This window comes from Canis aureus, chromosome 21, assembly GCF_053574225.1.
Source record: "Canis aureus isolate CA01 chromosome 21, VMU_Caureus_v.1.0, whole genome shotgun sequence".
Classification (NCBI taxonomy): domain Eukaryota; kingdom Metazoa; phylum Chordata; class Mammalia; order Carnivora; family Canidae; genus Canis; species Canis aureus.
In genome coordinates, this window is record NC_135631.1 from 33,707,831 (window position 1) to 33,722,777 (window position 14,947).

The 14,947-nt window shown below is 37.2% G+C and overlaps 1 protein-coding gene across 6 annotated transcripts in view; it reads left to right on the forward strand.

The window, feature by feature from the left end:
- PCLO (piccolo presynaptic cytomatrix protein) overlaps positions 1–14,947 on the forward strand; it is a 390,788-nt gene that overhangs the window by 192,195 nt on the left and 183,646 nt on the right. For 4 of the 6 annotated variants that reach the window (XM_077863838.1, XM_077863839.1, XM_077863843.1 and 1 more), the window contains exon 6: positions 125–2,133. In XM_077863838.1, coding sequence (XP_077719964.1) covers positions 125–2,133 — 2,009 coding nt within the window. The remainder of the gene's footprint in view (positions 1–124; positions 2,134–14,947) is intronic. The other 2 variants (XM_077863841.1, XM_077863842.1) reach the window with 2 other exon arrangements.

Genomic DNA, 14,947 nt, shown 5'->3' on the forward strand with positions numbered 1-14,947 from the left:
TAGGTTAACCTGTGGATTTGCATGCCGTCCCATTCATTATGTTCGTCAAGATTGAGAGGGCTTTCAAACCCAAAAAGCATCATTCGTTCTGGGAACGAGACTGTAACTCTACCCTGTGTTTCAGGTGAGGTAATGGATTATTCAAGCAAGACTGCAGGTCCCTATCCAGAAACACGGCAAGTCATTTCAGAAGTTGGGATTAGTACCCCACAGTATTCCACAGCAAGAATGACTCCACCTCCAGGATCCCAGTATGGTGTGGGGAGCGTTCTGAGGTCATCAAATGGTGTCGTCTATTCTTCAGTAGCAACCCCAATTCCCTCCACATTTGCTATCACCACACAACCTGGCTCCATTTTCAGCACCACGGTGAGGGATTTGTCTGGCGTGCACACAGCTGACGCCGTGACTTCGTTATCCGCTCTGCACCAGAGCCAGCCGATGCCTAGATCCTATTTCCTAACAACGGGTGCCTCTGAAACAGACATCGCGGCACCTAGTATTGATATCAGTGCCAGTTTGCAGACCCTTACGATGGAGACTCTGACTGCTGAGACGATAGACTCGGTTCCCACTTTAACCACAGCATCCGAAGTGTTTTCTGAAGTGGTGGGAGATGAAACTGCTATTTTAATTGTCCCCGAAGAAGATAAACAGCAGCAGCAGCTCGACTTGGAGCGTGAGCTCCTGGAACTGGAGAAAATTAAGCAACAGCGTTTTGCCGAGGAACTGGAGTGGGAGCGTCAGGAAATTCAAAGGTTCCGCGAACAAGAAAAGATCATGGTTCAAAAGAAGCTGGAGGAGCTGCAGTCTATGAAGCAGCACCTTCTCTATCAGCAAGAAGAGGAGCGGCAGGCCCAGTTCATGATGAGGCAGGAGACCTTAGCTCAGCAACAGCTACAGCTGGAGCAGATCCAGCAGCTGCAGCAGCAGCTTCACCAGCAGCTGGAAGAGCAGAAGATTCGCCAGATCTACCAGTATAACTATGACCCTTCTGGAACTGCGTCTCCCCAAACGACCACGGAGCAGGCGATGCTGGAAGGGCAGTATGCTGCCCCGGAAGGGAGTGCGTTCTGGGCCCCTGAGGACGCCACCACCACCGCCTCGGCCGTCGTGGCGATCGAAATTCCCCAGAGCCAGGGCTGGTACACGGTGCAGTCTGATGGTGTGACCCAGTACATCGCCCCACCTGGCATCCTGAGCACCGTCTCAGAAATCCCTCTGACGGAGGTGGTGGTCAAGGAGGAGAAGCAGCCCAAAAAGAGAAGTTCTGCAGCGAAAGCCCGTGGACAGTATGAGGAAATGGGGGAACCCGATGACCCCCGCGGCTTTAAAAAGATAGTGGACAGCGGCGTGCAAACCGACGACGAGGACGCAGCAGACCGGAGCTATGTGAGTAGGAGGCGGAGAACCAAAAAAAGTGTTGATACAAGTGTCCAAACTGATGATGAAGATCAGGATGAATGGGATATGCCTACTAGAGCGAGGAGGAAAGCTCGAGTAGGCAAGTACGGGGACAGCACTGTGGATGCTGACAAGAGCAAACCCCTTTCCAAGGTCGCCAGTATAGCAGTTCAGACAGTAGCCGAGATTTCTGTGCAGACTGAACCCGTTGGAACCATAAGAACACCGTCAGTACGCGCACGCGTGGATGCCAAGGTAGAAATAATTAAACACATTTCAGCCCCTGAAAAGACTTACAAAGGGGGCAGCTTAGGATGTCAAACAGAAGCAGATTCAGACACACAGAGTCCTCAGTATCTGAGTGCCACCTCTCCACCCAAAGACAAGAAACGCCCAACACCTTTAGAGATTGGTTACTCATCTCACCTTCGGGCAGATTCCACATTACAGCTGGCTCCTTCCCCACCCAAATCTCCAAAAGTCCTTTATTCACCCATCTCACCACTTTCACCAGGCAAAGCCTTAGAATCAGCCTTTGTACCTTATGAAAAACCCCTCCCTGATGAGATAAGTCCACAGAAAGTACTTCATCCAGACATGGCTAAAGTGCCCCCAGCAAGTCCTAAGACAGCCAAGATGATGCAGCGGTCCATGTCTGACCCCAAGCCTCTGAGTCCAACAGCAGATGAAAGTTCCAGGGCTCCTTTTCAGTATACCGAGGGCTACACGGTAAGAGTGATTCTTTTTAGTTAGAAGACAATAGATGAGTTGATGTTAACCGTGTGTTTGCAGACTTGCGGAGGCAGTGAGGCTCCTGGTACCTTAGAACCTGATACTGCAGTTTAGGGAGGATTATTTCATTCGAAATTTGGGGAAAAACCAGGAAAGTATACATCCATTTAGAGATACCAAAAAAAGAAGGCACCTTATGTGAGCAGAATGAAAAAGAAGTACAATACTTTATGGTTCCCTGAGATTGAAAGTTTCATTCTGACCTTGAAATCTCCCAAGTGTCCGTTGTAGACTGTGATTTCCGGGAGTATAATTAATATTCATATTCAAGTATGATGGAATAAATACTGAGCATAAACAGATAAGGCGAAGGACGGCCCTAAATTTAGGCCCATGGACCCTGGAAATCTTCATTGGGAGGGTCCTTGGAGATCTTCCAATCAGTTTTGTCTTCCTCCAGCCAGAATATTTTCAGAAAAGGGCTTAGAATATTTACTGTTCAAAAGAGAGCATTTCTAGAGAAGGCAGATGAAAGAGTAATATAATTTCATAGTTCATCCATGCTTGTTTAGTTTCTGGCAACTTTCTTAAATCTAACCTCAGGTAAACCTTAATTCCAGGGCTTATAGAAGCAAAAAGAATTTTTATGTTTCTTTGGATAATAGCCATTAATTATTTTAAAATATAGCGGTATGCTTCAAAGGAGAAAGAACATAGGTATGTTGGACGCATTTGTGAGGATCTCTCTAGCTGAGCTAATAAGAAATGGTAATGATCAGCTAGAAAAACAAGTGTATCCTACTTTTAAAATCTAATATAATACTCTTGAGAAGGCTGTTGATAAATATGATAGTTCAATTTAGATAAGATCCACGTTCAAATTAAAAGTTCCCTCAATTTACTGGTGTTTGAACTCCAGATTTTCAAACTCTAAAGCTTCTAAATAGACTTTTCTGAGACACTGTTATATTTCCGCTGAACCATGTATCTTAGACATTATGGCTGTGGGCTGGGAATATGTCATCAAATATGACTGCAAGTCTATTTATAGGTAGATAGACATCTCTATAGGGATATTAAAAATTACAAATTCATATCTTTTAGTTTCATAGTGACACTTTGTTATTACATATTTTCTTAAGCAGTATGTCCCCACATGAAGTAAAATTGTCTTCATGTGGGGGTCAGAGGTCATAACATGAAGTCAGGAAAGCACTGGTGCATTGAGATTTCATTCAGTTTACAGAAAGTTATTTTTTCCTATGGCTTTGTTTCCAGAATTAAATCTGTTGTGAGAAGTGATTTTCAATTCAGCTATGTGAATAAGTGTTTTTATAGCAGTGGCATCCGGATTCGCCTAAAGAGTTACTTGGAAACTTGGAAAATGTTGTTTTTGACAGGACTTTAAAGTAATATACCATTTACGTCCTCAGAAAGAATAGACTTTCCCAGTTGATGTATTGATTATTTACTTAATATACAGCCTGTACCCTTAATTCATATAAACTCAGTTAAAGAAGAGGTTGAAGTTGTATTTTTTTTTTTCCACAGTATTCACCTTCAGACTTAGAAGTGTGAAATGAAAGATACCGGGAGTTATGTGGGTTGTATTCCAGGTGATGATACTGATTAACTACCTAATCCCAAAGGAAGTTGGGTAGAATTACGAAGTAATTTCTGAGCCTGAAAAATCCTAGGTGGATTGAGCTCCTGAAGTTCAGTAGTTCCTTTTCCTAATCAGTCCAACTCAGTGCTTTAATATGGAATAAGCTCAACTCAAAGATACTGTTTTATTTCATGCACAAGGTAGACCATTTTGTGTACAGGTACCATTTTGTGGCACCTTAGATACTGTGATTCGAACACGTGACTTTTATAATTGGTTTCTTTGCCCATTTCTAGACATGTTGTAAAAAACAAAATTCCTTCATTATAAACATGGATTAGTTGTTTCGAAAAGCATAATCTTCTAAGTGATATTTGTAGTGATATGGGTTTAATTTAAGAAGTTTAGCTCAGTAATTTACATACTGTTAATTTTCTCAGACTAGTAAAGTTGAGAAGAATCACACCATTCAGTAGCCACTGAGACAACATAGCATAAAATAGCGTGCTGTAAGGTAGCAGAAAAGAGAAGTTCTATCCTATATGTGATTCTGTGGTTAGATCTCCTTTTTCTGGAAGTGTGAGGAAATGTTTCAAAGAACATGTTCTGAATCATGAGGGTGAAATCTCTGTTGGACCCTGAAGACAAAAAAAGGAGGTCCCTCTAGAGGAAACAGACTATGCAAAGGTTCTTACTGATGAACAAGCAAAAGGAAAGAGGAGGAAGAAGAGGTTTACTATAAAACTGGAAAAGTAGTAGAGAGCATATCACTGGGAATCTAATTTGCTGAGTTACTGTTTGGATTTCCTTTCCATGGTCATCAAGAGATTAGACCTAAGCCACCATCTTTTTTTCTTTCTTTTTCCTTTCCTTTCCTTTCCTTTCCTTTCCTTTCCTTTCCTTTCCTTTCCTTTCCTTTCCTTTCCTTTCCTTTCCTCTCCTCTCCTCTCCTCTCCTCTCCTCTCCTCTCCTCTCCTCTCCTCTCCTTTCCTTTCTCCATTCCTTTCTCCATTCCTTTCTTCTTTCCTTTCCTCACTCCATAGCTTAAACTCTCCAGTAGATCCTCATCGAATTCAGAATATCTTAGACAGTTCTTAACAGGGACCCATATGATCTTTTCTCTGCCTATCTCACAACCTCATCAGTCGCTCCCCACATTTGCCCCCTCCTCTTGCTCTGCTCCCACCACTGACCTTGCCATTTGCTGGATGTGCCAACCTCATCCTCGTGCCAGCCCTGTGTTGGGATCTCTCTCTCTCTCTCTCTCTCTCTCTCCTCAGATCTTTGTCTGGCTTATTCCTGTGTATAGGTTTCTGCTTAAGTTTTACTACCACAAAGAGGCTCTCCTTACCTCATTCTCTAAATAAATTTTCCTGGGACGCCTGAATGGCAGTCAGTTAAGTGCCGGGCTCTTGATTTTGGCTCAGGTCATGATCTCAGGGTCCTCATTGGGCTTTGCGCTGAGCATGGAACCATGGAACCCGCATGGATGTTCTCTCTCCCTGTCCCTCTGCCCCCTGCCCTGTGCTGTCTCTCTCAAATAATAATAATAATGATGATGATGATGATGATGATGATGATAATATAAAGCACTGTATTGTACCTTTTGTTTCTTCACAGGCAAATGTGGATCATTTCTTGCTTGATTGGTTTGGTTTTGGTTCTCTTTCCATATTCACTTTTTTGTCTTAGTAACTATCTCAGAAACTTTTTGGAGCACTTTAATTACTACAGGGTCAGATCTTCCATCCTAGAGTTTCAAAACATTTGTCTTAATTTTGCAATTTGGAATATCAGAGATTTAAATTTTACTCTATTCCTACCCCATAGGAATTCAACTATGTGACATGAGATCCTTTAACTTGCATGTGGTTTTTCCATTGTGGAACTTGGGTCTTGTCTTTGACACAGGAATTCTAAGGCAAAAGCATGGTTAGTGTTTAGTTAGTGTGTCACTGGCACTTTGAGTTCATGCTAAGCCCTAAGATGTCTTATATACTTAGTTAATTAAAATTAGCACTAATTAACATAAAATCACAGAATAATGTGCACACTGTGCATAAGTGAAGCAGGGAGTTATCTGAGATAATTCTGTGGAGTTATGTAATGTTCCCTAGTGTCTATAAGAGTGAACTCTATCCCTTTTCTAGACTTCATCATTCTGGTATCAAAGTCATAGCCTCAAAGCCAAAATCTATTTTTTGATAACATTTATGTATCCAGTTTTATCTTGTAGCCTACTTCCTTTTACAAATGTAAATTTTTAACTGAGTAAAGATGGAAAAACATTACTGCCTTTTTCCTTAAGTCCTTCAGATTCTCAAGAGATATAACAAAAACAGAGTCAATATTTATTCCTTCCTATGAGGTTAAGCTGTCTACCTAGATATGACTTGATAATGATGCATTTTCATCACAATTTAGAAAGAACAAAGGAAGAAGTATGTTTTCTAATGAAAGGAGTAGGTACACAATGATTTTCTCACTTTCATTAGTAGAACTCTTCCTCAACTAGAATGCTTAATGAAAGCCAAATAGTTAAAAATAGGTGGGTAGTGGTATAGAATGATACAATAACTATCTGTAATGATTAAATGAAGTAAATTTACCACCTTCCCATGTCTGGCAACTGTAGATATCTAGTAATATTGATTCCCTTTCCTCAGGTTGACATTTGACAATATCTGTATGTTCTCAGCACAAATTTGCCTACTGTCCCTTCAGGGCTTTACTTGATGGGTTGGTGCAAATAATTCTCAAATCTCCTAATAACTATGTGGCTTTCATATTCTGTGGAATATATAATGCCACTTCTCTAGAAATATCAGATTCCTGTTCTCTATGATCATTTTAAATTTACTTTTCTGGGTAAATAAACCAGAGCACCAAAATGTGTTCCTGATGCCCTTTATCTTTCTTATATATAATGAGATTGATTTACATCATGTCTCAGATGATCAATAACTTTAGGAAGAAAGGTTAATATAGCATTCTCTACAAAATCAGGAGCCAAAGTGACATTATCCATTGGGAGAAATAGCATTGTAAATTCAAAGAATTTGTTTGGTGCTGGAAGGAGTCTGATTCACTCAAAAGATTTCTTGATCTTAAAAAATACCATTTTTGAGTGATTTATTTAAAAAAAGACATGCATTTCCAAAATAGCACATTTTGCCAATGATGATACATACCACTTTTTGCACTAAAATAAGTTACATTTAAAATGTTACCACCTTTGTATGCCTTAAAAATCCAAGGTGAGTGTTAAAGCTGTTTTTTACTACCCTTAGACTTATTGAACAAGCATAGAGCTTTTTAAATAATAAGGCAAACTCCTTATTAAAATCTTTTTATTCTAGACTTTAAGCCAGGATCCTGTTGCAAAGCAGATGGTACTCATGAGCTGATTTTTACAAGAATATGTTTTGCTTCACTGATTGCTGTTTTGATAGCTATTTTTGAGATTTTTGGAACCCTTTAATATGTATTTCTGAAAGTAATTTCCATAACCTAAAGTGAAAAATTTTATTTCTGTCAATTTTATTTCTGTCAGAATATACAGAATTAAGAAATGACTGTGATGGCCAAGTATGATTTAAAATTAATGTCATTAGAGGTTGCTTTTTATTACTCTTTTTGAAAAACAGGATAAATCAGTCTATTAAAACTGACTTTGATGAAATTACCTGTTTTATAATGGTGGTATTTATGTCTGTCAGTCAAGATTAGTCAGACATTAAAGATAGGTTTTTATAAATCATAATTACTCTTTCCTTAGCTCTATCTTCATTACTAATACATTTTTCTCATGATACTTCTTTATGATTAAAATCTTGTACTTGAAAATGCAACTTTTCTACAATTGAAATAAGAAATACTATTTTAAAGTGTTTTCCAAAATAAATGACAATAAAATAATAATTTATGGGGATTAATTATTAGGATATAAAAATAAAAACTAACGTGTATATATATATATTGTATATACACATTATATTTTATACATTACATTTTATGTTATATATTTACATATATACATATAAATGTTAGTGAGTGAAAACCAGAAAATTTTTAGGTTGATCTCATCAATTTAGTGTTAAGTAGTTAACATTGCTATAGTCCCTATGTTAGGATTAATTTCAAAACAAAGCTTTTTAGACTGAAGGAGAAAAAATGCAGATCATTGTATTATCTTTAACCAGACATCTGCATTTCAAAATATGCAAATAAGTATAATTAGAAGAAATATTTAAAATGTAACACTTAAACATTCAGACCTGCCAGTTTAATGCAGGGGAATTATGAATTAATAGAGCATTGATTTTTACTGGCACAGCTTAAAAACAGAATATTATTTAACATTAATTAATTTCTTAAATATATTATCATAGTATTCATTTCTGATCAATTCACTACACTTTCTTTTTTTGGACAATTTGTAACTGACGTAACAATGAAGCTGCATACAAACTCTCCTAAATACATTCCCTCCTAACGTGCACTTTTGCATATTTGTAGAAATTTCTAAAAATTACTGTATAATATTGTCTAACCTGCATTAACTATGACTGAAAAAATCAAGAAACAACTAAAATTTTTAAAATACAAAAATTTGGAATAGCTGATTTTATACTTTGAGGTATAAGGTATATAGAGGCATCACAATGTATCCTAGTTTTTGACATTTCTTACATCATATTCAACATCAAAATACAAAAGTTCTTCCTTAGGCATGGTTTTGCCTTCCATGGCTTCAGTTTGGATAGTCAACCACAATCCGGAAGCAGATGATCCTCTGAAGTATAATCAGAAGGCCAACAGTAACCTACATCACAAGGCCTGTGTCATTCACCTCACTTCATCCTATCATATAGGCATTTTATCATCTGGCATCATCACAAGAAGAAGGATGAGTATAGTACAGTAAGATACTTTGAGAGAGAAAAACAGACCACATTCACATAATTTTTTTATGGTATGTTGTAATTTTTCTATTTTATTGTTAATTTCTTACTCTAACTTATAAATTAAACTTTCTCTTAGGTATGTAGGTATAGGAAAAGACAGTAGGGTTCAGTACTGTCCATGGTTTCAGGCATCCACTGAGGGTATTGGAACATGTCCCCTCTGGATAAGGGAGGACTAATGTCTACAGATGTATATGCATATATGTCCATATATAAAATATTTCATGTTTTTGTGGCCTCATATAACTAATAAAATATTTTCACATGCAGTTGCTTGGTTGAGATCCAAACCACTCATTTTCTGTAGGCTTTACGTTATTTTATACCATAGTCTAAAATGAGGAGACTGAAGTCCATACACAGCCCCTATACTCAGCCAAGATTAATTCCATTTGCGTCACATAAGGCCTTGGATTTAACAGGGTTTTCTTTGGGTACTGTTCTGTATCTTGAATTATGTGTAGAGTTTGAATTAGGAGAGCACTAGAACAAGTGTGGTGAGTTAAACGGAGTCTTCAATGAACTAACTTAAACAACATTAGTTTATTTATTTAGCCTGAAGCTGTAAACAGCAAAGGGATTTTTAAAACCTGTCTTATTTCAACCTGAAGCACAAGGTGCAAGGGATCAAATTAAAACAGCCGAAAAATTGAACCTTAATGCTTAAAAACAGTATAAGAAATCATGAAGCTAGATTTTATAGAACTACTTTTGAAGAATTTTTTTGATTGAAAAAATTTTGTGGGGACACCTGGGTGGCTCAGTGGTTGAGCATCTGCCTTTGGCTCAGGTCGCGATCCTGGGGTCCTGGGGTGGAGTCCTACATTAGGCTCCCTGCAGGGAGCCTGCTTCACCCTCTGCCTATGTCTTTGCCTCTCTCTGTGTCTCTCATGAATAAATAAAATCTTCAAAAAAATTTTTTATGAAATGGCAAATAAAAACTAATCTTTGTGAAGAACAATAAATAACCCTCTTAAGGAAACAAAATTTCAGTAGAAATAGATTTGTAATAGAAGATGATTATACTTGTCATTTCTCCTTTCTCCTCTAGTGAATGATTATATATGTTTATGAAAAATTACATATATACAAAAATTGTTTGGGCTCTCTAATAAGCCATTTTAGCTACATGAATAAATTACTGTTAGTAGGTTGAACCACATTTTAATTTCTGATCTACTAGGTAGTATATTTTACCGTGACAGGAACAAGGCAAGTCCTCATTGTTCATTTTTATTTTTATTTTTTGGGGGAAAGCTCAGCCATAATCACAGAGCTCAGTCTCTAGGCCTAGAAACTACTTAGATGACTTAGTCATTTACTTCTTTGAACCTTGATATGAAATCTCTGCTGCAAGTACTAATTACTGCTAATTGTAGAGAATTTTATAATACTTCGTGAAAGACTTGACCCCACAATATTAATTTTACTTTTGATGTGAATAAATGTGCATGAATTTCTTCAGAGTGTTGTATTAAAACAATAGAAATGTTTGTAACAGGTAAAACAATGTTATAGTTAAAAAAAGCTTCTTTGCTAGTGGTTTTGCAGTTCTTCCCTTTATGGCAGGAACTGATGCCTATAAATGCTCACTCAAATGCACAGCAATCAATAAGCTTAATTTTCATTAATTATCCACTTGGAAAATCATTTAATTACCCATCCATGTATACCTTTATTCTCATGTAATTGAATGTGTAGAATTGAGAATTGGAAAGACAATTTAACCTCTTAAAATTTCTAGTAAATATTTAGTAAATATATTTTCATATATGTATAAGCCCGTGAGTTTTGTCTTCTAGCAGACTAAGATAGTCCTTGCCAATTTTTTAACTTAACTGCCTTCTTTTATTGCTTGTTTATAGTGTTGTTTTTCTAAAGACTCAAATGGTTAAGCAGCTGATAAGGAATAGGGCCATAATCAAGTACTGTCTGAGGAAAATTTCCTCTTTAATTTGTGGGGAGCTATTTTACATGATTTGGAAAATAAATGATTGATTGATTATGAAAAATAAATACTTAATTCATTGCAAACACATGTAGATGAAAAGCAACTCTGAACTACTTTAATGCCACATTCCAAGATTGTGTTCTATGCCCAAGGATGGATAATCAGTCAATGAAAGAGAAACAAAAAACAATAGAGATTTCTGTGATTTTGTGTTTAGGCTTTTCAAGAGTCTAAACGTAAAATATCTTTATTATCCCAAGATAATTTTTTAGTAGGTACTTTGCACCACTATTAAAATAGTCATTATGTTTTTCATGACTTTTTTGTTTTTAAAGATTTTATTCATGAGAGACATGGAGAGAGAGGCAGAGACCTAGGCAGAGGGAGATGCAGGCTTCATGCAGGGAGCCTGATACAGGACTCGATCCCAGGACCCTGGGATCACGACCTGAGCCAAAGGCAGATGCTCAACTGCTGAGCCACCCAGGCGTCCCTGTTTTTCATGACTTTTGACAGGTAGTTATTGAATCATTCCTCAAATTGCTAATGACCCAGGGCTCTAGAAGACATATCACATAAGTGGTCAATCATAATTCCAATACACCGTGTGGAGAAATGTAGCATAATTAGAAATTTACACTTTACAGCATTTGAAATCAAGTTAATTTTCTTGTGATGAAAGTTTGCCACTGAGGAAATATTTTATAGGAACATAGGAGGTCACTACAATTTCTCTTTTTGGATCAATAATTGTTATCAAAATGGAATAATTCTTGGGCAGGCAGTACTCCCATATTCAGTGTGCAAGAGTGTAAAGAAAAGGTTGCTGAAAAGAAAAATGAGAACGTGTATTTTACTTTTTTATTTATGTTTCTGTTTTAGAATAAAATTTCATGTTAATTCCTGGAAACTTTTATTAACTTTATTATTCTACTGAGATTGTCCACATAAACTATTTAACACATTTTCAGATAAGGGAATATATTCATTATTTCAGAGTGGCGAAGCAGAGCTGTGAATGATGCTTTGCCCTTGAAGAAGGAATCAGCATTAGATTATGGTTCCTGGCATCCGGTGTGCTAGTCCAAAAACCATTTAAAAGTTAAATGAGAAAAAAGGAGGTATCGGTGTTCATTTTCCAGTGTTCTGATATGTTATTTGAATTCTTATGCTATCAAGTTCTCATAGCCTTTAAGGTGTGTGAATGCTTTTAAATTACTTTGTTTCTCTTTATTTTTTTATTTTTTTTATTTTTTATTTTTTATTGGTGTTCAATTTACTAACATACAGAATAACCCCCAGTGCCCGTCACCCATTCACTCCCACCCCCCGCCCTCCTCCCCTTCCAACACTCCTAGTTCGTTTCCCAGAGTTAGCAGTCTTTACGTTCTGTCTCCCTTTCTGATATTTCCCACACATTTCTTCCCCCTTCCCTTATATTCCCTTTCACTATTATTTATATTCCCCAAATGAATGAGAACATATAATGTTTGTCCTTCTCCGACTGGCTTACTTCACTCAGCATCATACCCTCCAGTTCCATCCACGTTGAAGCAAATGGTGGGTATTTGTCATTTCTAATAGCTGAGTAATATTCCATTGTATACATAAACTACATCTTCTTTATCCATTCATCTTTTGTTGGACACCGAGGCTCCTTCCACAGTTTGGCTATCGTGGCCATTGCTGCTATAAACATCGGGGTGCAGGTGTCCCGGCGTTTCACTGCATCTGTATCTTTGGGGTAAATCCCCAGCAGTGCAATTGCTGGGTCGTAGGGCAGGTCTATTTTTAACTCTTTGAGGAACCTCCACACAGTTTTCCAGAGTGGCTGCACCAGTTCACATTCCCACCAACAGTGTATGAGGGTTCCCTTTTCTCCACATCCTCTCCAACATTTGTTGTTTCCTGCCTTGTTAATTTTCCCCATTCTCACTGGTGTGAGGTGGTATCTCATTGTGGTTTTGATTTGTATTTCCCTGATGGCAAGTGATGCAGAGCATTTTCTCATGTGCATGTTGGCCATGTCTGTCTTCCTCTGTGAGATTTCTGTTCATGTCTTTTGCCCATTTCATGATTGAATTGTTTGTTTCTTTGGTGTTGAGTTTAATAAGTTCTTTATAGATCTTGGAAACTAGCCCTTTATCTGATATGTCATTTGCAAATATCTTCTCCCATTCTGTAGGTTGTCTTTGAGTTTTGTTGACTGTATCCTTTGCTGTGCAAAAGCTTCTTATCTTGATGAAGTCCCAATAGTTCATTTTTGCTTTTGTTTCTTTTGCCTTCGTGGATGTATCTTGCAAGAAGTTACTATGGCCGAGTTCAAAAAGGGTGTTGCCTGTGTTCTTCTCTAGGATTTTGATGGAATCTTGTCTCACATTTAGATCTTTCATCCATTTTGAGTTTATCTTTGTGTATGGTGAAAGAGAGTGGTCTAGTTTCATTCTTCTGCATGTGGATGTCCAATTTTCCCAGCACCATTTATTGAAGAGACTGTCTTTCTTTCTAACCAAAGATGTAAAGGATCTACACCCTCAAAACTATAGAACACTTCTGAAAGAAATTGAGGAAGACACAAAGAGATGGAAAAATATTCCATGCTCATGGATTGGCAGAATTAATATTGTGAAAATGTCAATGTTACCCAGGGCAATATACACGTTTAATGCAATCCCTATCAAAATACCATGGACTTTCTTCAGAGAGTTAGAACAAATTATTTTAAGATTTGTGTGGAATCAGAAAAGACCCCGAATAGCCAGGGGAATTTTAAAAAAGAAAACCATATCTGGGGGCATCACAATGCCAGATTTCAGGTTGTACTACAAAGCTGTGGTCATCAAGACAGTGTGGTACTGGCACAAAAACAGACACATAGATCAGTGGAACAGAATAGAGAATCCAGAAGTGGACCCTGAACTTTATGGGCAACTTTGTTTCTCTTTATGCCTACTTATCACTCAAGCCTTCTTTCTGCCTAGCAAAGAGCATATAAACAGAATATGTTTTGCGGCCCTAATAAATTTTTGAAATAGTAACTACAGAAAGAGTGCTTTTAAACTTAGTAATAATAACAATGTTAGGAGATTAAAAGGAAGAGAAAAAGGAGGTCATCCGTAGCTTTAAGCATTTTCTTTTCTCCTAGGAAAATAACCAAGAAAACGTAATGTTAAGTGAAGCCACAAACTAGTTAAGAAAGTTATCTGGACTCTCACACAGCAATGTGTCTTTCTAATGAAAATGTAGAATTTAGAAATATGTCTTCTGAAACCATTATTATCCTCACTTTAATTTTTACACCCTTGTAGTTAGTAGACATTTGACTTTACAGCACTGAAATATCAGAATGTCGTGTTTCTTTAATCCTCTAAAACAAATTAATCATTTATATATTGTTCACTGAAGTTTTGGTCATGGTCTAGGCCTCTACAGACCTTTAAAGACAACAACTTTTCCATTTTTATGTCAAACTTGGCAAATTGGTGCCTTACGTGATTTTTGAGGCCATGATTCTTAAAAGTTCTATCATTGGAACCACCATCTAACTAGATTTTAAATGTGTCTGTACAGAGATAGGGGTTAACTTTGGGTGGCAATCTATAACTCAAATGGTCCCTTAGCAAAGCTCTCAGATTCTGGATATGGCACAGGCCTCTGTTCATGCGACTAAGAAGGGAGAACACCTCTTGTTACTTTACTCTCTTAAGACAAGAAGAACAAGACAACAAAGTTTTCAATAAATTATCCAGCCACGCCATGATATATCTTTCATATATATTTTAGTTTTAGTATAACATGAAAGTAAGTTTAGGTGGCATTGCTTAATTGCAAACAATTGAGTCTGTTTGTCCATATGTAATAGTGTGGCTGGTAACTAAATTTGTAAAAAATTAAGAAAAGGGATTCACGTTTTTTTCACATTTACCTAGCAATGAGCATTTCAAACATGCAAATAGAATACTACTGCCAAAATTAGACAGTCTTTAAAAGCATATCAGAACATACTTACTCATGTGAGGAGTACATTTTATCATATTTGAGTTAACTATACAAAAGCTTTTGTGTAGTTCAGGGATTTAATACAGTTTAGAAAGTTAAAGATTTTTATTTTCTTTTTCTTTTTAAAGATTTATTTATTTATTTATTTATTTATTTATTTATTTATTTATTTATTTATGATAGACACAGAGAGAGAGAGGCAGAGACACAGGCAGAGGGAGAAGCAGGCTCCATGCCGGGAGCCCAATGCGGGACTCGATCCTAGGACTCCAGGATTGTGCCCTGGGC